This window comes from Chlamydotis macqueenii, chromosome 16, assembly GCF_036417535.1.
Source record: "Chlamydotis macqueenii isolate bChlMac1 chromosome 16, bChlMac1.mat, whole genome shotgun sequence".
In the NCBI taxonomy this organism is placed as follows: Eukaryota; Metazoa; Chordata; class Aves; order Otidiformes; family Otididae; genus Chlamydotis; species Chlamydotis macqueenii.
In genome coordinates, this window is record NC_141571.1 from 13,006,109 (window position 1) to 13,029,239 (window position 23,131).

The 23,131-nt window shown below is 41.9% G+C and overlaps 2 protein-coding genes across 2 annotated transcripts; one reads left to right on the forward strand and one right to left on the reverse strand.

Moving 5' to 3' along the window:
• Nucleotides 1-262: 262 nt before the first annotated feature.
• On the forward strand, nt 263-8,539 carry MTG2 (mitochondrial ribosome associated GTPase 2). Its single transcript, XM_010129582.2, has 6 exons — nt 263-507; nt 2,224-2,371; nt 3,050-3,165; nt 3,784-4,002; nt 5,310-5,448; nt 5,840-8,539. The coding sequence occupies exons 1-6, from the start codon at nt 271-273 to the stop codon at nt 6,232-6,234; spliced, it is 1,254 nt and encodes a 417-aa protein (XP_010127884.2). The 5' UTR covers nt 263-270; the 3' UTR covers nt 6,235-8,539.
• Nucleotides 8,540-18,321: 9,782 nt separating this feature from the next.
• On the reverse strand, nt 18,322-22,890 carry HRH3 (histamine receptor H3). Its single transcript, XM_086760607.1, has 3 exons — nt 22,677-22,890; nt 22,305-22,471; nt 18,322-21,408 (listed from the first exon to the last, which is right to left on the reverse strand). The coding sequence occupies exons 1-3, from the start codon at nt 22,888-22,890 to the stop codon at nt 20,524-20,526; spliced, it is 1,266 nt and encodes a 421-aa protein (XP_086616733.1). The 3' UTR covers nt 18,322-20,523.
• Between the last annotated feature and the right edge of the window lie 241 nt (nt 22,891-23,131).

Genomic DNA, 23,131 nt, shown 5'->3' on the forward strand with positions numbered 1-23,131 from the left:
TCTTTTACGGACTAACTCAGCCCTCACGGGAGCGACCTGCACCCAGGAGACTCCAGGCTGGCACACAGCAAGTACCACGGACCTTTGTGCGTGGCCCGCCGCTGTCCCCGCAGCGGCCTCCGGTGCGTGAGGGGAGGCGGGAGAGGAACGGCCAGCGGCCGGCGCGAGCGCCTTCCCGCCCTTTCTCCACAGCGGCGCAGCTGCGCCTGCGCACGGCGGGCTCCCAGCGGCGGGGCGGGCTGCGGCTGCGCCGAGGCCGGGCCGTCCAACATGGTGGCGTGGGGCTGGGTCGCGCTGGGCGGACGGGCTGTCCCGGCGGCTGTTAGCGCCGTGCTGCCGCGGGGCTGGGCCGCCCTCGGCGGCTGGGCCCCATGGAAGCCGGCCCCCTACATCCTCCTCAGCCCCGTGCCGGCGGGGGGCCGGCAGCTGCCTTTCTCCACAACCTGCGTGAGGTGCTCAAAAAACAGGCGGCTGAGGCAAAAAAGAGTCATTTCGGAAAGGAAATTGGTAAGTTCTAGAGTAAATCAGCTGTTAGCGTGCAGTGCAGTTACCTTGCTGAGTGGCCACCTCCCAGGCGGGTGTCAGAAAGCAAAGCTTACCTGCGCCTTGCCCTTCTCTCCTCGCAGTGATCACGTACGTGCCCTTGATGTGAGGGACTGTCTTCTAAAATCTGATCAACTTTGTGAGCAGTGAGGAAATAACCCTGCCATCTGACATCACCGGTGTTCAGAGGGGCTGTGGTAGCGGTAAGCGTGCCTTTTGCCGCAGCACCTCTTGGGCTGAAAGCGTGCGTAGGTCGAGAAAGCAAGAAGTCTTGCACAGCTGTAAGGCTGAAATATTGTTTTGTTTCTCACTGTTTTCATAGTCTTACATAGTAATCAGCTGCCAAACTGGCAGTATTTTGTGTCAGAGAAACTGCAGGGTCCTCGATCAACTTCTTCATATTATTTTTTTTTTAATTACGTGTCTGTAGAAAATCTCATTTTCTAATCATCAATAAATCCCATCCCATTTAAAGCAGTACATTCCTGTCTCGCCGTGGGGTGGTGCCAAATACTTTTCTAAAAGAGGTTTTTAAAGAAATGACTGGTCATAGTATAACTTTAATTCTCAAGAGTTAGAGTTTTTTTTCTGGTGCTTATCTTCATATCGTTAATACTTAAGACTTTTTCTCCCTCACATACTGTTTGGGCTAGTTCATTAACGTAACCCATATTGCTCGTTATGAAATCCTTTAGTAATTGACAGAATTTGAGTGTTACCACAATCAAGGTAATGCTTTTTCTTTTCATGCCGATATGTAAACAATCTTACCTACCTATATGAAAGTACTTCTCTAATATTTTCCCTTGGAGATTTCAGCCTGCTTCCTAGAGATGGGTCAATATCATCAAACCTGTTTGCTCACAAAAAAAACCCTGAAACATAGTGCAGCATAATTAGTTTGCCAGAAGTCAATATTAAGTTAGTGTCAGAAATAGAGCCAAGATATGGAATTCTCTTTACGCTTTTTTTTTTTTTTTTTCCTACTCCTTGAGCAGCTGGTTGTGGCATGTGTTAAGATCTCCTCTGGTTATTCTGTTTGCAAATACTTTCAAATACTTTCTGTTCTTTGTCTTTAATACTTTTTTTAGTTGTGACAAGATTGAAGTTTGTCTTAATTTCGTCACCTGGTACAGAAAGCAGTGAATCCATATGAGAATATCCCTCCCACACGCACTGTGTCTTTTTTGCAAATTTCAGTTTGATTTAAATAAGTTAAAAGTTTGGGTTTTTTTTACATTTTCGTTTTTGTGAGTAGGCACACAGTTACTGAGTGATTTTGGCTTATAGTGTGGTAGCTCTCTTGAGCTTCCTGTCAGCTTTATGTAACTGCATTAAAAGGATACTTTTCCTGTTATAAGTTCCCTTAACGTGATTTTTGCACGTGTGGTATCTGCGCTGCTGCATTAGGTTATATTGACATAACCTGAGCCATGTACTTTCAAGGGAGTACTTGAAAAATTAGATAAATTAGATATATTTTTCTTTAATATTATATTTAGTGTGCTGTGTTTAGTTGATCTTTTAATGACAGAAGAGTTCTGATTTTTTTTGCTATTGAATGGAACTCATCATGACATAGCAGGTCTGCATATTACTAGGTTTAGCAGAACAATCAACTTGTTGGAAGATGACTGTGCTCAATGATATTTAAAGGGTACAAACTCATCCTTGTTACAGTCACGCAGTTTCGTGGATCACCGGAAAGTGCGTGTGGTTGGAGGACAAGGAGGAGGAGGAGGTCATTCTTTTTACAGTGAACCCAGAAAAATGTTTGGAGGTCCTGACGGTGGAAATGGAGGTGATGGAGGTCATGTCATTTTGAAAGGTAAAACTCACTAAATCTGTTTTGTTCAATGTTGTTTTATCGCTTAACACCCCACCTCCCTAGCAAAAACAACCCTACAACACACTGTTTGTATGGTGGGAGCTGGTAAATGTGAATGTCAAAAAGTTAGAGTCGTTATTTCTGTATAAGATATCTTTGTTTTTTAAGCTTTGTCCTGACCTATGGTGGCAGGGACGTGGATGACACTGACAGCCTGAGAAAGCATTTTCAAAGTCAACATATTTGGCAGACATTTTAGTGGCTGGTGCCTGGCTGTGTTATGATAAGGCTGAGATCTGATCAAATTCTACTGTTGATGATCTTGGAGGTCCTGGCCAACTTTAAGATTCTATGAATGAAGCTGCTTCTGCCACCACCGTGCCGCAAAATCTTCTAATCTAGCGAATGAATTCTCCAGAGTATTTTGTAATGGTTGATTTTTGGAATGACCACTTAATAAAGTGCGTGGTTAATAAACCTAAGCAGATACGTAAAGGCAGTTAAACTTAATCACAGCTTACGTTAATGTTGGTCTTCCCTGATACGTTATTGTTGAGACAGTAAATAGGATATGCAGTAATGCAATATTCAGAAAGGGAAAGAACAGTCAAGAGGTTGCTTTTCTGTGCCTGTTCTACTAAAACAATGTGTTTAAAATATGTCTATTTTGCTTTACAGCTGACCAGCAAATGAAATCACTTTCTTCAGTCCTCCCCTTCTATCAGGGTTTTCGTGGAGAGAGAGGAGGGAGCAAAAACTGTTACGGAGCTAATGGTGCATATGTGTATGTTAAAGTAAGTAAATTAAGGTTGCATGCATGATAGTGGGTTAGCTTTGTACTAACATTGATGATTTTCAAGCTGGATGGCCTTATTGTGAGCAAATCTCATGTGTGTTTTTGCAGGGAGCCTTGTGTGCTGTCTCTGCTGAGACGAGGCTGGTCGGCACACAGGCAGATCAACCTGCTTTAAATTGCTTATAAAAATTAGACTTCTTTAGAAGGACAAATATGATGGTAATTTGCTTTACTTCTAGGAGTCATATGTCTAGAGCAATCACAACTCAGAACTTCTTAAACAGGAGCAGACTTTTTTCTTTCACACTTTTTTTTTTTCTTCAACATGTCTGTTCTGGTGCACACCTACTCGCTACTGTGCTTAGGCTTCTTTGCATAAAAGGAGGGAAAGAGGGTTATGGTACTGTTAACATTTTAATGAAGTATAAATCTCTGACAGTGCTGTTTGGGTCCAGAAAGTGAGCTTCTGGAAGTACACTTCTCTTTTTGGATTCTCCAGCTTGAGCATATAAAGGAATGATTTTCAACAAATCTGAAACCGGCTGGTAGAGTTATCTGCTGAAGACAGCTCTGCTTTGAGTTTCAGTGTAATGCTTGCATCTCTCTTCACTTTAAGGTCCCTGTAGGTACATTGGTTAAGGAGGATGGGAAAGTTGTGGCTGACCTCACTCAACATGGTGAAGAGTATGTTGCAGCTTATGGAGGAGCTGGAGGGAAAGGCAATGCCTTTTTTCTTTCTAATGAAAACAGAGCTCCAACATTATTTACTCCAGGAGAGCCAGGTCAGGAAAGGGTCCTCCATCTGGAACTCAAGACAACAGCTCATGCAGGACTGGTGAGTCTCGCTGTTGTTCCTCAACTTCCTTGTCGTTGTAGGTTGACACTTGACTGACTGAAGAAATAATGTTTGATAACATTTTTGTTAGCCTTTTGGCTCGCTTGTTTAGAGATGCAACTCGATGCTTTCTTGCTGTTACTTGGTAGAAGGGTGCCCAAAGTGATTTGTAGAGCTGTGACTCTCTTGCTACTTGATGTCATCCTACTTTCACTAAAATCAAAACTGTATATGGAAGAGCAGTGGGCAAGATTCACCAGTGGTTAACAGACTCACTGATGATGTGCAGCAGGCTTTGTCTGCCGATTCTGCAGATGAACAGTACGGTATGGAGAGGAGTTCTAGATTAGTTTCTGTTTTCTTGGTTTTTTTTAAAAAATAAAATTGATAAAGTTCAAATAATCTTCTATTTCATCCCTATATTTCTCTTTTTACAGATGTTAAACATTTGACTTTGTGAGTTCCAGGTTTAGTATCCCCTGAAATGAAAATGTTATTTGGACATGAATGCTAAGTCAGTTTAGAGCTTCAGCTTTTTTCGTTTTTAAGTACGAAAATGTTTTAACACCAGCTGGGGAAGCTGTTAAAATTATGCTTTGCTGCAAAATGTTCTTGATGTAGTTCAACAACTGCAGAACAACTGTCTGGTCCAGCAGAGTTTTGTGATTTGATCTGTTTTCATCTAGGGATTATTGACCATCTGTGTAGCTGAGATAACCCCTATGTCAACTGTAGGGTATCCCAGAGTAACTTCATTTCTGGGATGGCTTTGTTTAAATTCTTGCCTTCTCCCCAGAAGGTCAAGTTTCAGTTTAATTCCGTAGATGAAAATCCCAAACTTGTAGGCATTCTGGATCCTTATAGGCCAAACTATATTATTGAATCAGGGACAAAGCCAATTCTGAATTATTTTGGAATATAATAAATCAGAGTTAGAAGACACAGATAAAATGGAAAGTGCAGGGCACAGTGTCATAACATTATTTCAGGGTAAGAGACTTCTTATGGTATATACCCTTTTGGCTCTGAAGAAAGTAAATAGTTAAGATGGCACAAAAAAAGTTAAGGGGACCCTTCTATGTTTGACCTGTTTAATGTTTATGAGAAAGTACACATATAAATAAAACAGGGTTTAGGAGAAACAAAAAAGGGAAACCAAGGTGCTTTTCAGAACTGACTATGTAAAATTAATGTTGTTATATTCATGCTAGAAGAACCTTGCCACATCTGCAAAAAAAAAAAGCTTACCCTTTTTTTTGGTCAGGATTAACCTAGAACTGTGGCTTTAATAAGTGTTTTTCTTCCAGGTGGGCTTTCCCAACGCTGGCAAATCATCGCTTTTGAGAGCGATCTCCAACGCAAAGCCAGCAGTGGCTGCCTACCCGTTCACAACCCTGAATCCCCACGTCGGCATTGTCCGCTATCAAGACTATGAACAAGTAGCCGGTAAGAATTGTAGTACGTTGTGTCTACCTTGGTAGCAATTTGTGTCACCTGGGTTATTCTTTGAAATGCTGCAGAAGTAAGTTTAGCAGTTCTGTAGAATTCTTGCTAGTTCTAAAGAACTTCAAACAAAACAACAGTGAAAGTCCATTTCACATTCACTTATATATAGGCTTAATATCACACTAGCAATCTGTATGCGGTCTTCACTGGAATAATCTAAATTTAGGGGTTTTAAAAGATAATAGCAGCCAAACTTAACATGAGGTATGCTTTGATATTGATGCATTGAGATGTAATTCTAAAAGTACTTGTCTTGACCAGTAAAAACCTGTTCTGGTTTTTTTTTGGTTTGTTGGATATGTTGTTCACTGTGAAATTTCTCTCATTGTAGTTGCTGACATTCCTGGCCTGATAAAAGGTGCTCACCAAAACAGAGGCCTCGGGATGGCCTTCCTAAGGCATATTGAACGCTGCCGCTTTCTCTTGTATGTGGTGGATCTCTCTGTGTCTCAGCCATGGATTCAGCTGCAAGACTTAAAATATGAACTGGAACAATATAAAAAAGGATTGTCTGAGAGGCCTTGTGTTGTCATCGGGAATAAGATTGACCTTGCTCAGTCCAGAATCAATCTGCCACTCCTTAAAGAACAGATAGATGATCGGGTCATTGCATTGTCTGCGTTGACAGGAGACAACCTAGAGGAACTGTTCTTGCATTTGAGAGAGCTGTATGACACTTACGTGAAGACAGAACAGTCACGAGGGCAAAGCCCAGTGAAGTGGTAGGAACCAGAACTACTGTGAACTGTACTGGAAGGAGGGAAAAAAAAAAATCATAATTTGATTAGATTGCTTCTGTGTGGTTCTGGGTTTTTCATGGGTTTTTTGTTTTTTAATGCAAGGGGCACAGCATCTAGATTTGTTCTGGATGGCTGCACTGGAAAGATTTTCTTGTTTGCGTACCTTTGAGGTGGCTCAGGTGTTTTACAGCAAAATTTGAAAATTGTAATCATGATGGGTGTTGAATTTGAAACCCGTATCTTGTTTGGCATTAGATGGTTAATTTTGGAATGAAGAGAGTGCTTTCTAGTAGAAATTACTGAAATTCAGGATCTGCAGGAGATGCTGGCTTGCTTTCTGAATCAGTGAAGTGACTTTTCAATTTTCACTGATCAAAAAATTCTAAAATAAAAATAAGGTGCTCCCACGTTTATCTGTTTTAATGCCATAACCACTATCAGTCATCTTCTCTTAAACTTTCCTCCTTAGATCTAGTCTGAATCTACCCCCTTTTAATTTAAAACCATTACCCCTTGTCCTATTGCAACAGGCCCTGCAAAAAAAAACTTGTCCCCATCTTTCTTGTAAGTCCCCTTTAGATATTGAAGGGCTGCTATAAGGTCTTCCCGGAGCCTTCTCTTCTCCAGGCTGACCAGCCCCAACTTTCTCAGCCTGTCTTCATAGGAGAGGTGCTCCAGCACCTTCAGCATCTTCATTGCCTCCTCTGGGACCCGCTCCAACAGGCCCTTATGCTGGGGGCTACAGAGCGGGACGCAGTACTCCAAGTGGAGTCTCATGAGAGCGGGTCTCACTTCATTCCTGGGATTTACCATACTGTATTAGGTAGAAGTTAATATTCAGTTTTGTCCTTCTGCTTCATTTTGTGCATCAATTTTAGACTTCACTGTTGTTTTTCCTTCTATTGCTACATGTTTTTCAGCCACACTTAATAAAAACAGAAGATTGCCTGAACACAAAAGCTGGTGCAGCTACAGTGCAGAAAGTTTGATACCTACAAATACTCTGCGCTCTCTCTGACTGTGTTTTAGTATTTGGCAGTCTTTGAGGATGACAGGGGCTGTTTTAAAAGCCTCTGTACTCGCAGGAGCTTTCACGCTTACTCCCTAGTGCGCGTGCAACCTCAGTTCTTAGAGTGGAAATTATTTTGTATACTGATGTGCAGAAAGCACAGCAGGTCACTAGATAGCTTAACAGGATGTCCTATTGATCGTATAATTGGTATCTTTGTTCTTAACATTTCAGCCACCTGTTCTGAGAGGGCAGTACCAAGTTCCTAACCACATGCTTGTAGGATTCAAAGAGGCTTTACAGGAGTGTGTACTGCTTCATCTGTCAATCAAGTGTCGATACCTCCAGCTTTAGTGTTGGAACAACTGTTTGTAGGAGCTTGAATTTAACTGTAGCCAATATACATCATCTGTACCAAAAGAAGTAACCTCATGCTAGAGGTCCCTGTGTTCACGCCAAACAAAAGGAGTGGCTGTGTGCTGCTCAGCACAATACAGAGTTAATAGCTTGGGTCACCTTTCTCTGTGGTGTTCATTCCGTTTTTGCATTAAGATCTCTTGCGTCCCATTCTAATTATGAGGTACAGAACTGAGGAGTAACCTCTGGTTGTGCTGAAAATAAGGCATCTGCAAAGGAAACTTGTTTTACGTCTAGGAACAGAGAAGAAAAAATAATGAAGGGAGAATGATTAATTGTTTCAAAGAAGAATGATGTGCTATGGGATTTCTTCCCACTTTTTTTTTTTTTCTGGCTGGAGTTGGGGTGTGTGGGCTTGGTTTGGTTTAGATTTTGTAGGGGTTTGGGGAGCTTTCTTCTGCATGCATTTCCTTAACGAGCTTTTGCTTTCCTCTGCTGAAACCTTTGATGTTGTCCTTGCTTTTCAAGTTGGCAAGAGGAAAGAGCTGGGATTTCTTATTTGACAATAAGCCTTATTTTAATGTGTATTGAAGTCCAGTCTATTTTATGTTTCCTTGAGAAGCTTGAGCCATAATTTTGTTTAGCACTTTACTGTTCTTGTACTCATCTTTTCAAAACAATTTTTTTAGTACATGATCACAAGAGTATTTTGGTGCTAATTGTGTTTTGTTTTAATACTTATTTGCAATTCTCTTCCCCTTTGTAGATTCTTGGAAAGTGTAAGTGGTATCAATTGAACAGAAAAAGAAAATCAAATATTAATATAAAAACAAACATTAAAAAGGACCACACTTTTAAAACATATGGATATTGAGGAGTCATTGCAGTACATTAAATAAAACAATGTGTGAATCAGTCTGTTTAAGCATGGTGCATTTTGCAATCTGCTTTAATTGTACAGTTTTGTTAAGCACTTTTTTTTGGTATTGCATAGTGGTTTTTAAGGTGAATCAGAATGTGTTTGCAATGAATTGAACCAACAGCGACAAAAATGAGACCCTCGCTGAACTCCCTGCTGAGGAGAGCGATGCCTGCCACCACCCTCCTTCCAGTGCTGGGGAGGCTGTGCAGGTAGTGCTGCCTGGAGTCTCAGCACGGGGCAGGCGTGGGACACGACACCGGGTGCTGTGTGCTGTCTGCCTGTATTCGTTCTGATAACGTGCGTGCTTAGACGCAATGAAAAATGAAGGCTGCCAGAAGTGTCAGATCTCACTTGGTTTCTTTTTCCATTGCAAGGAAAATTTCTTCCGCTATTGTATGTGTATTTAGTAAGCCTCCTCATAGTGATTTTTATTTTTAAGTAAATTTGTGGTAAGTTAATAAGTACTCTGACTTGACCATGTTTCAAAGCTCATAACCTGCTGTTTTTAAATTCAAATTCATTAGATTCAAATTACAGAATTACAGGAATGGCTGTGAACCAGAGATGCTAGTGCTGGTAGAACAGGACCTTGCCGTAGTTTCATGTGTGTACAAGCTACTGTGTACAGAACACCAATCTAACTTCTTTGCCATCTTGTCTTCCACAGGACATTGCTAACTGGGCGCACTGGCTGACACCTGTAATGTAGGGTTAATATTGGGACCAGAGATTCGGTGTGTTGCAGGTGTGCAACCTAATGAGTTATTAATAGAACGGCAGGAGGAACACAAATAGGGAGCATGGATGGCAGCTGGAATCCTAATGTGTTATTTGAACTGTCACCTCTGCAATGCGAACTAAAAGAATGTAAGCTTTGGCTTAATCTTTTTAGGAATATCATTGTTATGTAAAAATGGATTTTCACTTGTAGCAAGATTACCTTTACCTTGGGAGCTCTTATTTTTGGTGACACTGTAGCCCATAATCTGGAGATTGTTGTCTTGCATACAAGTTATGAGAGGAGGCTTTTTGGGAGAGGTAGTATATTGTACAGTGTGTGTAGGGAGAGTAGGTACATTTGAGGCTCAGCATCATTTCAATAGGTCTACAGCCCTTTTATTCCTCTGAAAGCTGTATTTTTGTTTTGGACCACTTCTGTTAATAACGAAGTTCATCACCATTGTGAAAATGGGGTTGATATAAATTAAAACTTCATCCTGATATTGCTGAACTTCATCTCTGTATTGATGTGTGCCTGGCCTTTAAAGAACAGCTTTGTTTTCTTCTGTTTGTCTTCCGTAATGCAGTTTGCAATGCTGTTTGCCATTAGCAAGTTTTCCTGTCTTGTTAAATAGGGATTAATTGTGCCGGCACTACACAGGTCTGGAAAGACTGAAGTTATTAATATTTGGAGGAGAGGTTATATATGTGTGCCTGTAATGATAAGGGATGATTTTGCAACTCTTGATAACAGAACAAAGCTACATTCAGGCTGCACTCTCGATTCTTCGCTATGCAGTTCTGCAATTTATTACGTGGTATGTGCCCATTTTTCTGAGACATAAAACATAGCTGGTAGGACAAAGGCAGGGAGATTTTTATCAACCTTGTTTTAATATTGAGATTGTGTTTGTCCTTCATTTTCCCACTGAGAGTAATTTTTCATGTCCTCTTTTCTGATTGAAATAGAATTGTCCAAGGAGGCCTTAACAGCACCTGATTTCTTATCCGCGGTTGTTTTTTTTTTTCCTCTGCCCTTGTTTATATGAAATATCGCTTTGACTTCTTGAAGTGTGCATTCCTTGGTTAGGCTCGATTCTTTGCCTATTGCTATACTGCTATGTCACCAAGATGAAAGTATTTGTCTATTATATATATGTATTTCCTGAATAAGTGAAGACGAAAGACTAGCCGTTCTACTAAACCATACAATTATGGTTTAATAACTAACGGATGTCTGCATGCTCAATTTCAGTAAGAGGTAATGGGTACAGCTGGTTACTTTGTTACAATCCAGTTTATTCTGGTAACATTCTATTAATTTTAATTGGAGTCACTCTGGCATAATGCAGTGGTGACCTAGGACTAGGTTGTTTGTTTGTTTGGTTTTTAACCTGAATGCAACATTCAGTGCATACTCAAATGCTGTTATTTTATGTCATGGTTATTGGGTAAAATAAGACAACAAAACATGAAGAGCCTTGTGCTTATTCACATATGCTGGAAATGTTTTACACAGACAAAATCACCTTTTAAGGTGCATGCTTTAGGAATGCACTTAGATCCAGACTTACTAGAACTGAATGAAAAATAACTGCAGAGCGAATGATCCTTTGTTATTCAAATCCCCAGTGTGTGCCCTTTTGTCTTTGTAACTGGAGAAATCCATAGTCAATTAATGTGTACGTAAGAGTCACTATTTTAGAAAACTTCTTTGGTTTGGGATCAATTTCAGCGTATAGAAAAGCTTGGACATAGTTTTAAAGATTTCTCATTTGAATTTTGACATTTGGTTCCTCAGTGCTTAATTACCACTGAGACTGGAACATCACTGTTTTCCAAAGACACGTGAATCCCCACCCACTGCTTCCTTTGTACACGCACTAATCAACCATTGATAGAAGTTAGCTATTCACTGTCTAAATCTAGATAAATTAATCTTCCACTAAAAGTAGAAAATGCTTATGAAGAAAAATATTTGCATGAGGCAATGTAATTGCTAAAACACTGGTTGTCAAGAAGACATCTGTGATATTACAGATGAAGAATCCATGTTTTGATTATCTTATTCATGAAATCATACTGTTTTGTGGCTATTCATTTCCTGTTGTTTTGCTCTGTTACAAATCAGGAAGATGAGTTTGGGCAGCTAGTTTGCTTTGTCCAGACAGGACACACATTTATCACATTTAAAAAATAACCCGGTAAAAGGTCACTGTATTAAATCAACATTTTTTTTTTTTTTACTGCATTATTTTAGAAAATGTTTATTTTCTTCATTCACCCACCCCCACACCAGACATCTAATGGGAGTTTAAAACAGTAGTTCAAATCAACAATTACTGGGACAGTCAGCTCCGTCTAGAAAAACAAAAACTGGTGACATTCAGTACCTTCAGTGCCAGGAAGTTGTAAACCTGCCCATTGATGTGATGAGTTAAGTCTGATGCTGGCTGTGCAAGGTCCTTATGGGCCCTGGAACTATAGATGTAAAAAATGTATTTTATTTTGGTAAGCGAACTCATCTCTGTTTCTCTATCAATGGAAATTTTCTAGCTTCATTAACTAATTTATCGCCATTAGAATAATGGCTCTGAGGGATGAAAATTTAATGTGTTTTACTTTTTTTTTTTCAATATTATAATACTTTATGTTTGAGAGTGATTTATTAACCTTGTTTCACTGGTAGAAACTGAATCGCAGGAGGCTGAGGTCCAAATGTAGCCAGGCTAGGAAAAACCTACGTCCCACTGAATTTTAGAAATTTTGAATTTGAATATCTGTCTGGATTTGGACCCCAGTGACTCACACAGTTGCATAGAAATTCTGTGGCAAGGCAGAGGACCTGGAATTTTGAAAAAAATGACTGCTAGTCCTGTAACACTACTAGTTTTATTTTAGGTGCCTTGTACAAGCATAACTTACAGCTAACCATATATCTCAAATTTGCATTTGTAGCTTCAAAGGACTTCACCTAAATGTGTGCAGAGAAGCACAGAAACACACGATTCACTGAAGAGATGCCTGGTTCAGCATGCTGCTTCACATCTGCCTGCCCCAAAAGTCTCCAGTATCCATTTTACCCTCTTCACGGTATTACGGTCTGGTTTAGCGTTTAGGAGCTTTCTGTGAGCTAACTCAAGATATCTCCTGTTTTTTTTCTGGAAGGCATTCAGGATTTTTTTCACAGTAAATAAAACTTGATTTGTAGATGGATAACAAAAATTGCCATGTGAAACATGTACAGCTTATTAGCTGTTGCTACTAATTCATTTAAATTATCACTAATTAAATGTTCTAAAGATAGCGATTTTTTAAATGCTTATTAAATGTATTGAAGTGGCTTGTGAGACTGATCAACACAGAACAGCTCTAGAATTATTAAAGCTAAATTAAGTTAGTGCTACGGAAGTTAATTTCCTAATGTATTTAGTCTGGAACAAAGCCAATAATACATTTAACTAAGCCGGTCGCTTGATGAATGCGTGCACAGTTGGAAATTTGCTTTTAGTGAATATACAAGGTAAAAAATAGCTCTGTTCCCACTTTCATGCTAGTAAAGCCTGAGTGCTTATATATTAAAGGAGAAAATAATTGCAGGGGGTCACAAACGTAATTGAACAAAGAAGGAACTTGCTCAAATTTTCTCAGAAAATATTTTATGCTTGTTCTTGTCTTTGACAGTTGAAGGATCTGTTTTTCGCAGGCAGTTTGGTAGATCCTGTTGGCACACAAATACCTCTTCAGAGATTGTTGTACAACTAAAGTTCATATCTTGTGGTGCTTTGATGTGGAGGAGGCAAGTCTTCTGTTGTATTACCTGCTGCTTTGATAACTCATCGTGCCACAGTTGGGAGTGATTAATATTGATTAGAAATTCTTCCTATTTACAAATTGTGATTGAACAGCACTCTGCTGAAGTGGAGCATAGTGATGGTACTCAGTGAATTAATTGCTGAGGTGAAAACATGGTTATTAAGATGAGTTGATCATAATAACCTCAAATAGTTGATTTCCCAGTTTTTAGTCTTCTATTCAGTACTTTAGCTGGGGCAACCTCTCAAGAGTTGAATGGAGGAATGTTGTATTTCTAGTTTTTCAAAGGAAATTACTGTAAATCCCATGGTCTCGGAAACAACTTCTGAAATCATCACTTTGAAACAAGTCAGGAGCATGTGGGATTTTTGAAGGGGAATTTCTAAGGGGTTTCAGCTCTTTATCTTTCTGAAGTAGATGAACTGTTCTGCATCTGTCAGTCTGCATGAGTTCTTCCTAGTGAGAATTTCACAAAGGATGTGTTGGGCATTTTGGTCCTTTGCTGAGGTTTTAATTTATCCTGTTGCTGTTTACTTGCAATGACAGTCATCCATGCATGTTTGACTTCAGTCTTTCCCTTATTCTAGAATTAGTTATAGTCAGCATTCTCCTGTCTGTGTCATCCTAAAAGTACTTTACTCCCTTCATACAGATGAAAAGTATTAACAGCAGCAACAAAGGATCTTCTTACTTGTTACTTTCATGAAAGCTCTTGAATAACAGCTTAATTCCTAGTTCTCAGAGCGTTTAACATCACAGGCTTCATGTAAGTATTGTACGTATTATTTTACTCCTGTATATTTTGAATACAAGCTCTACCAGAGATATTAAACAGTGCTTTAGCTGTAATGGTCTATTAAATTTGTGCTTCTCAGAGTGTAAATTATTTTCATAATGGCGGGTAATTGCTCTGCTTTGTCAATCCGTCACCAATTCATCAACACTGCAGGGTGTACGTGCAACCTCATGTTCAAGGAATTATATATGCAACTCCCATTATTGTTTCTTGTTCAATACACAGCTTCTAATGACTAAAGCTGTGTGTGAGCTGTAACTTAACGGCTAAAAAATTTACTAGAATTGTCATTGCCCTTCTAGCAGAGAGCTTGTTGTTTGTGAATGCTCAGAGATATCTTCAATGAGATTAACTACTTTGCAATCAGTTTGCCTTCAGTGCTAATTGTGCTGCAAAATCCCAGGATATTGTGTTAAAATCATTCAAAAGTCAGCATCGCATCACAAATGCATTTTTGTGCTTAAAAGATGCCTAAGTTGTAGGCACAGTCTGCCTATAAAAGCTCTATTTTTGCCATGAATTGTGCATTTACATGCGCAGGAGGGACACTTGTGATGTTTATACACACATGCACCGCAACTCTCTACTTTCATAGCTTTTCCTTGCCGTCTCTAATTTGTAACCATTGTATGTTATGGCAGGGGGCCCTAGGAATTATTGACAGGGATTTGATGTATAAGAAAAGCCTTTACAACACAACAAAAAGTCCTTCTTGGTGCATCTGAGTCATTTAAAAAAAACTAATTCAGGTTATAGAATTTTACAAATGGAAAAATAATAGTCTTGTTCTTCCCTCACAAATGTGCATGCATAGCTCTACCTATAATGTTTGGTAAGTGGGTTAAATATTAGTTCCCTTTTGTACCCAGACTGTGCAAGCAGCTTGTAAATTATGGAGTAAAAACGTGGGGCTTGTAAACATCTAGTAATAAGTAATGCTCATGCATCCTGGACTATAGCAATAAAAATGGTGCTGATTTAATGAGTCATCAGCATTCCTGAGCTCACGACAAGAGTTTTAGGGACAGAGCTGGGTTTTCTTGCCTTTGAGGTGTGTACAAGTCTTCCTCTCTGGGGTAGCAGTTAAGTTTGTTGAAGTGAATGCCAGTGACAGTTTCATATCTCAATAAAATTATGGTACCAGGTTTTAGATAACACCTGCAGAATTCCTAGTTGCTTTTCTAAACTCCATAATTCATTAATTCTGCAACTACAACTGTAGTAGCAGAAAAGTATGTTGGGCAAGGGTAAGGAGGAAAGGAGGAGGTTTAAGTCAAGGTTAAAGGAACACAGAAGTGCTGTCAGTTCCCCACTATCCACAAGAAGATCTGTGCAATCTTGCATGAAAAACACTGGGTTTGTGGTGGTAGAAATCGAGAGAGCTTTTCCCTTTTGTGGCACTCATCCAGGGTGGCTAGTTAAGTGTTTTTATCCTGGTCTGCAATTCCTACATCAGAAGTAAAGATAATAATGCTCCTTAATGTGTCCCATCTATTTGCAGAATGAGTTCTGTAGAGCGGAGAAGGTCTCTTTCAGGACTGAGTCTATACTACAAAATTGTGCTGGTGTTACTATACGGGAGCTGGGCTTTTGAAAAATTAATCCTCCCTCCTAGAAATCATGTTAAACTTCTTTCTAGCAACGATTCTAACTTACTGTCTTTCCATCCTAGTTCTGCTATGAGAATGAATGTTCACTTACAAACACAGAAGGAAAACCATTAGTATTCTTTCAAATCAAAATATAATCACATCTTCCCCATTTCAAAGCCTGTCCCTCTCCACAAATCTCATTAATTATCCCAGACAGGTGTTTTTCAACAAAAGATCCTTCTTGCATTCTCTCTTCTGCTCTATCCTCCTACTTGAGCTAATGAAGCTTCAGAGATGTCTCTGGAACAATGGAGCAATTTATATAACTACAGGTTGGAGAGAACAAATAAGGAATGGTAATTGAGGAAGGATGCTGAAGAGAGGCGGTGGGAGCAAAGTTCCTCTCTCTGTGTAAAGAGATCTCTCATTATCGGTGATTAGAGAGGAAGCGCTGCAGAGCCAAAAAGAAAGTAGCTGTGATGAAAAATATTCTTGGTGGTTTATTGATATGCAGACGCTGCTCTGCGGAAGGACCACAGCCCTTGTTTTGGTGGCCTTTACGTCCTGGAGTTAAGGGAGTGTAGGTTTGTGCTGAGAGAAGGGCGCTGGCATTGCCTCTGCACAGGTCTTTGGGAAGTCACTCAGCCTGGGTGTTTGACAAGCTTCTAGGTACGATTTACTCCGTGCCTGAATTGGATACTTCTCTCTGGAAGCAGCTGTGTTTCTTTTCTCTGTGGAAGCCTATGTGCTTCCACAAATATTTGATGCATATTTGTAATTACAGCAAGTCTTCTTCAAAAACCATGAAGGTTTTTGAAAACAAGTCCTGCCTGCTCAGTTTATGCCTAGACAATATGAACGGGGCAGGTTTTTTAGCAGGTATGGTAACAAAAGATTATATATAGGTGTTTTGCTAGGCTAGTTGACAGGAAGCCCTACCTTGTGGAATGGTAATGCATTTTCACAGTTCGTATTTGATTATGCCTAGAAGCTTCCTAGCCCCTGCTTCTTCCAAATGCAGATAGATGTTTATATTCTGAACAGTAAAAACCAGCAGAATTCAAATACTCTTTTAAGCATATTTGAATTAGTTATCAGGTACTCTGAAACTTCAAACCAGCTCATAGCGTTTTCAGTATGAAACCTAGACTGAGGTGTGACCTCATGTCCAAGCATAGGAAGTTATTCTTCTTTTTTATTTGGCAAAGCAAGAGCTCTTATTTCAGGAAGAAATATAAATATCTTCCCTGCAAAATCCACCAATGAATAAAATTATTTTCACAGCTAACTTCAGGTAATTCTGCCCGTATGGAGGTCAGAGACCATAAAAATACTGTGCAAAAGGCTCAGGTGAAATCTGTCCATTTCTTTACTCTTTGGGAAAGGACTTCGAGACCAAAAGCACTTTCCCCATTCTGACAGCTCAGAGAAAAGTATTGTTAGGGCTTTAAGTTATACAGAAATACATTGACGTCACTAGTGGGACTCTGAGAAAGCATTGGTTATTACCGGTCGTTGTAGGGGAAAACCTGCTGTTTGCCTTCGGTACACAAACACTTAATCATAAGCTAAGAATTTGAGATCGGAGGCTTAGACTATCTGGAAAAAAAAAAAAGTCATGTTCAGAATTTAAACAGTTGCAGCTCCCTTTTTAAATGGCTGCTTGCTCAGTTCATTGTGTGCAGGAAAACCAGTTCTGGAGCTAGGAGTGTTAATGTGTGGGTTTTAAAAAAATCTAATTAAATGAATTCAAGCTCTAAGAAGGGGAAATTTATAGAAAGGGGGGAAAAAAGCCTGCTAAAATAACTCAGTATATGCTCCCTGTTGCTTAGCTCTGGTCTTCTTGCATAATAGTGTTTTAATGTTCTTGACGTGTATTGGAATGTGGAGGAAATAAGAAAAACAAAACCTCCTCTCTCTGTCATCTTCCTATTTTATTCTACTAGAAAGCCCAATTACCAGTCCCTGCTCAGGCAAATGTCTCGTATAAGAAAGACTGATAAATTCCTTGTTCATTTTTTTGTTTCGTCAGAAGTAACAAAACCGTAGGATGGAAGATAATTCTCAGGTCTAGTCTGCCAGACATTCAGCTATTAAGTACAGAGAACTGTGAAAGCTTGCTTAGATGAACTTCTGTCTTTTCTGTTAAGTTTCCTCTCTCTTAAAATGTTAGAAGCGTCTGCGCTAATAAAATTCCTGGAGTTTCAGTTACGTTTGGAGGTATTTCTGTGAAAAAAACCAACCCCCTCGGAAAGGGAGAAGGGAAGGAACCCAGCAAGGTCTGTTATGCTGTAATCTTACTCAGTTTTGTTAAATAACTGGTATCTGTTTTGACTTTTCAGCAGTTACCTGTACCATCGTACCTGTTTCAGTGGCAGCAGATGGCATGAATCAACATTTATTTGCAAGCGTGCTGAGGACTGGTGAGCAGAAATCAGGATGTCAGACGGGTGTGTGCTCTACAGGTACAAGAAATGGACTTTTGTGTCATGGAGGGGCAAAAGAAGTGGTGCAGGAGTAAGTGGTGTGGGTACGACTTCAGACGCTGGTAAAATCTTCCTGGAGAAAGCTGGCTCTTTAAATGATAGAGGAATACATGAAATGGAGTTTATTTCCCTTTTGCAACCAGTTTAATATAATTTTAAGTTACTTGCCCTCTACTGTACTTCAAAGACCTTCCACTGATCCAGTGAATATCACACAGGATAGTCTTTAAAAGAAGAAAACAAAATCTTTTTTCTAGAGGATGAGAATGTGAAGTAGGTAACCGCTATTTAATACCGGTTAAAAAAAAAAAAAATCCCAAAAAGAACCCCCCAAAACCCCAGACACAATAATTTCTCCACTCGTTTCTTAAGGTTTAACACAGCTGTTAGCTTTTATTTTTATCACACTGAATGGTCTAGTAGTCCCACCTCTCTTTATGAACAAAAGAAGAGAACCAGTTGAAAACTGGTACCTTGTTCACATTATGACTTTGTCTTTGTAGGCAGGCCAGTGGATTTTGTTAAGTCACAGGAAGAGTTAGGACTAATGTTAACTTTTCAGATCTAAGTTGCATGTAACGTGCTCTGGAACAGAACCAGAGTTGGAAAGAATAAGGTGATGTGTGCCCACCCCACACCCTTAGCGTGCTGTCAGGTCCCTGCTAATCAGCAGTAAGAGAAACTTAGCTGTTTCAGGAGCTATTTTTTTTCAAAATTTATAGGCGTTAACTGTCTCCTCAGGCAAATCCATAGATATTTTGCCTTCAGGTAGATTTTATCATTTTCAGCAACATCCTGTTTACCATAAAATATTTGGCAAGCTTTGTATAAAAATACTTTATTGGGGTTTTCACAGGGTAGCAGACACAAGGAAAGGTACAAGCAGGCTCAACAGTACACACTGTCAATTCTGAGTACACTTACTTTAGAGGATCTATTTGAACCCACATATAATGGTCTGACTGAACATGTCACAAGACTGAAATACCATATACACAAAACAAGACACCATTTAAAACCTGACTTCAGGTGACAATATTGATCTACTTGAACAAATGTCACTGGAATAAAGTTGAATAGCATTTTCTTTTCTTCCTAGCAGCAGCCAAAAGCAGTTTGCTTATAACAGCGAAGTGTAATTGGCAATCACAACATCATAAGCTTTTGGGTACTACTTTACAGCATTTGAGTTTCTATTTGTAAATGTAGTTTTTGGACATACAATCCTGAGCTTCCCTGTACAACACTGTTAAATAAGAGCGTTTGCCATGGCAACTAATTACATATTTGTACTACTGTCTCACTGAGCAGTGCAAACAGAGATGGGCTGTTGAAGTCTTTTTCTTTATGGCCATACTACCTCTGTTCCCAAAGAGCTTACAGACTAAATGGGCAAGTATGATGAAGCATGAGATGGGAAGCAGAGATAAAATGCCCAAGACCTCATGTTAAGCTTGAGGATAGAGCCCTCGTCTCTTGAACGTGGTGCTCCGTCTGTGGAATTTGTTGACTGCTCAATAAATAAAGAAAGAAATAAATTGATGCTTATGTTGCCTGGATCAGTTCGACCCAGGTCTCCATTCAAATTATGTATTTTAAAAGGAAGCACGCGAGTTCTGGAACTTGCTAAAATGAAGAGGTCTGAAATAAACTTAAAAAAAAGGAACACAAACTTCACTTCCCCCAGGGTTTGTCCTTCTCTAACGCACTGCCAAAAGAGTATTTTTAAGATCCTGCAGAAGAGATTTTTAAGTGTCTTTGGGTCATCATGAGGGAGACCGTGGAGAAGCTGACACCCTTCTGGCACCTTTCACACAAGCACAGCATCCCCCTTCTCCGGGTCCACCCGGGCTCCCATGTCCACGTGCTGTGGGAGCATTGGTCGGTGCGTGGCTGGATGCAAAGGAAACGGGATCGGTTTTGAAGCAAGGAGCAGGGAATGCCAACAGGGTGCTTCAGGATGCTTGGTGCCTCTGAGTCTGACTGCGAACTCCTTAGGGCAGAGGTTTGTCCCTTCCTGGAGAGTGGCAGGGTCATCTATTGCACCACAGGCAACGGGCGTCCAGACTATGGCTGTAGCTACCATAGCTACCGTAGCACTAACGCTAAATGAAGTCTTTTCCTTCTGAGGCTTGTTCTTTTCTGTCTGTCGTCACATACATGAAATATCTTAAATGTAAGGAAAAAACCCTCCCATTCATGGGAAATACCAGGTCTGCAAACAGGTAAAATGTAGTTTAGTCCAGTGGGTTTAGGTTAGATATTTATTTTTGTTAGCTGTTATTTTTCAGTTTTTATTTTAACAGAGGGCTGGTGCCGCTCTGGCTGACTAGGTGGCAGCAGAGCTCTTCAGTGGCACCTGCAAGCGGAGGACACAGATTCCACTGCCTGTGGTTAATGGCAAAAAAAAAAACCCTTACCCCTCTATTCCGCGTGATTTTGTTGTTGATGGACTAGAACAAAGGAATAGTGGTCTCACCGCTGCCTTCTTCACGTGCTCCAGACCAGTGCTCCCAGGTTCTTCCAAGGAAGCAAGCTACTTTTTTGTAACGTGTTAAAACATCTCATCCGCGCACTTCACTTCCAGCAGTTCTGAAGGGGATCGTGAGGTTGAATCTTTAGCTTCTTGGGACAGAGGAGTTTAATAAAAGCTCTTCTGAAGCTGTAGTGGCAGAGAGGGTAGAGGACAGGGTTGACAGCCGAGTTGATCCACAGCAGCCAAAAGGAAATCTCATACCAGTAGTCAGAGATGCAGCGGCCATGGCAGCCAGCGCGGATGATCATCAGGAGAGTGTATGGTGCCCAGCAAATCCCAAAAATGCCCACAATGATTGCCAGCGATTTGGCTACTTTCTTGTCTCTAGAGAGCCTGAAGTGTTGAGTCATGCTCTGGGACACTATCTTCATCCGTTTCTCTATGGACAGAGTGCATGCCGCATTTTTACAGCTCTTCTTGTTGCAACACTTGGGTTTTCCGGAACTTTCAGAGCTTGTTGACAGCAGGTCTTTGGCACCCAGGCTGGCAGTGGAGGCTGCTGCTTGAGCTGTGCTCTTAGAGAGGTCGAGGGTTTCAGCTGGCTCCTTCTGCTCCCACTTACAGCATTTCAAAGCAAGCTTTGCTTCTGGGCTCATTTCCATCTCTTCAGTGAAGGACTGGTTGTGCACTTCGTGGAAAATATCCAGGCGTATTTTGGTACGCTTCTGTATGTTCAGGTAAATGCTCAGGTTGAAAAACATCACACTGATGAAAGGGGTGAAAAACTCCAGCGTAGAGGCTGTCATGAGAAAATACCAGTTGTAGAAAAATTCAGCGTAGCATTCCCCAGTGGGTATGATACTCTGGCCCGATATATACTCCCAGCTGATAATGGCAGGTCCGTAAAGCAGGAACGCCAATACCCACACCATCACCATCTTCAGCACCGCTCGCCTGATGTTGCCTTGCTGGGCTCTGTAGGCGACCTGCAACGGGGAAAGCTTTTCTTAAGTATGGTCGCACACCCCAACTGGCTGAGGCTCATCCCAAAATGAGCCGTTAGCCTTCCTGATAAAGTTGCTAGGCAATATCCCAGCAGTGTCACAAATTCATATGCCATAGGCAACAGGAGCAATTGCTAGATAAATCGCACTCCTGCAGGGAAGACTTAGCACCCTCACCTTGCAGCTCCAAAACCAGGTGCGGCTTCTGTTTAGTGGAAATGTACTGACTTGGTTGGAGCCCGCCAGTCTGCCATACCCCACCGCTCGCCTGAGTTATCCCCAGCGACTCTCTGCAGGAGAGGCTTGCCTCGAACTCCTGGGTTAGGCTGGCGTCTAGCTCCGAGCCTTGGAGCTAACCCACAGCAGTGCATCCAGTCAGGGAACAAGTGAACAGCGATGGATCTGATCTGCCTGCGAGCTGCTCGGTACCTCCTGCGAAAGGATGAGCGTTTTTGTCTCATCCCATACCCAGAGACCTCAGGGCAGTGCCCTGCAGAAGCTGGTACTGCAATCTGCTGCCGCGGTAGCCTGGGAGAAGCTGGGAGTCCGACTGCAATCCGCTTGTTTGTCCTGGAGATAATGAGCCCCTGGAAGTTAGTAACAGGTCTGCTTACCTCACCGGCTCACTCGTGCGCTACTGTCCTGTCATCCGGGAAGGGAACACCTGCACAACGGGGTCTGAACCTCAAATGATTTAATTACACCAGAAATACTAGTCTGAAACCACAGCTGCGTTATGTATTTGTGGATAATTATTGCTTTCCATCACCAGGCTGAAAGATTCATAATTTCTGGAGGATGCAAAGAGCTTTTAATTATTGCAGAGAATAAAACAGGAGGAGAGTTCTCCCCCTCTCAGCTGCCATGGCAGGACTCACCGCTCTTGTCACCGAGAGGAACCTGTCATAGCTAATCAGGACGATGTTGAAGACCGAAGAGGTGCAGAGCAGGTAATCAACCACCAGCCAGAGTTTGCAGAGGCTTCTCCCGAAGATCCACCTCCCCGTCAGCACATAGGGCACGTACAGCGGGATGCAGAAGGCACCTGCAACCGGAGGGGTCCGTTGGCGCTGAGCTGCGGGGGTCTGCAGGGTGGCGGACCCCGGCCGGGGGGCTGCGGGAGAGGACCGCGGGGTGGAGGGGGACACACCCCCCCCTCCCATCCCAAAGCAGCGCGGGTGCCCGCTCCCCGCGGCGAAGTCGCTGCCGGGCCGGGCGGGCGCGGAGCCCCGCGGAGGGCGGCACTTTACCTACTAGGAAATCCGAGATGGCCAGGTTGAGGAGGAAGAAGTTGTTCTGGGTGCGCAGGCTGGAGTCCGCCACGAAGGCCAGCATCACCAGCGCGTTGCCGGCCACGGTGACGGCGATCAGCAGGGCCATCAGCGCGCCCAGAGCCGCCGTGCCCGCGGCCGCGAACCGCCCGGCGGCGGCGGCGGAGCCGTTCACCGCCCCGCCGCTCTCCATGGCCCGCGCCGCGCTGCAGCCGCGGGGCTGCCGCCCCCCTCCCCGCCCCGGCCCGCCCCGTCGCCTCCCCGCCCCTCCGGGGGCCGCAGCCCCCCGCTGCCCTGCGGACGGCGGGACCGGCGCTCCAGCCTTCAACGTCCCTGCATCTCCCCGAAGCAACTCTGAATCCTTCCGAGCATCCCTGCATCCTCCAGGAGCAGCCCCAAATCTCTTCAAGCATCCCCATATCCTCCTGGAGCAA

What these genes read in the sequence shown, in the direction of transcription:
- MTG2 (XM_010129582.2), top strand. Translation starts at nt 271, where the DNA reads ATGGTGGCGTGGGGCTGGGTCGCGCTGGGCGGACGGGCTGTCCCGGCG. An exon ending in TCATTTCGGAAAGGAAATTG is followed by an intron (nt 508 to 2,223) that starts GTAAGTTCTAGA and finishes TCCTTGTTACAG; the next exon opens with TCACGCAGTTTCGTGGATCA. An exon ending in AGACTATGAACAAGTAGCCG is followed by an intron (nt 5,449 to 5,839) that starts GTAAGAATTGTA and finishes CTCTCATTGTAG; the next exon opens with TTGCTGACATTCCTGGCCTG.
- HRH3 (XM_086760607.1), bottom strand. Translation starts at nt 22,890, where the DNA reads ATGGAGAGCGGCGGGGCGGTGAACGGCTCCGCCGCCGCCGCCGGGCGG. An exon ending in CATCTCGGATTTCCTAGTAG is followed by an intron (nt 22,472 to 22,676) that starts GTAAAGTGCCGC and finishes CTCCGGTTGCAG; the next exon opens with GTGCCTTCTGCATCCCGCTG. An exon ending in TCCTCTCGGTGACAAGAGCG is followed by an intron (nt 21,409 to 22,304) that starts GTGAGTCCTGCC and finishes TCCCCGTTGCAG; the next exon opens with GTCGCCTACAGAGCCCAGCA.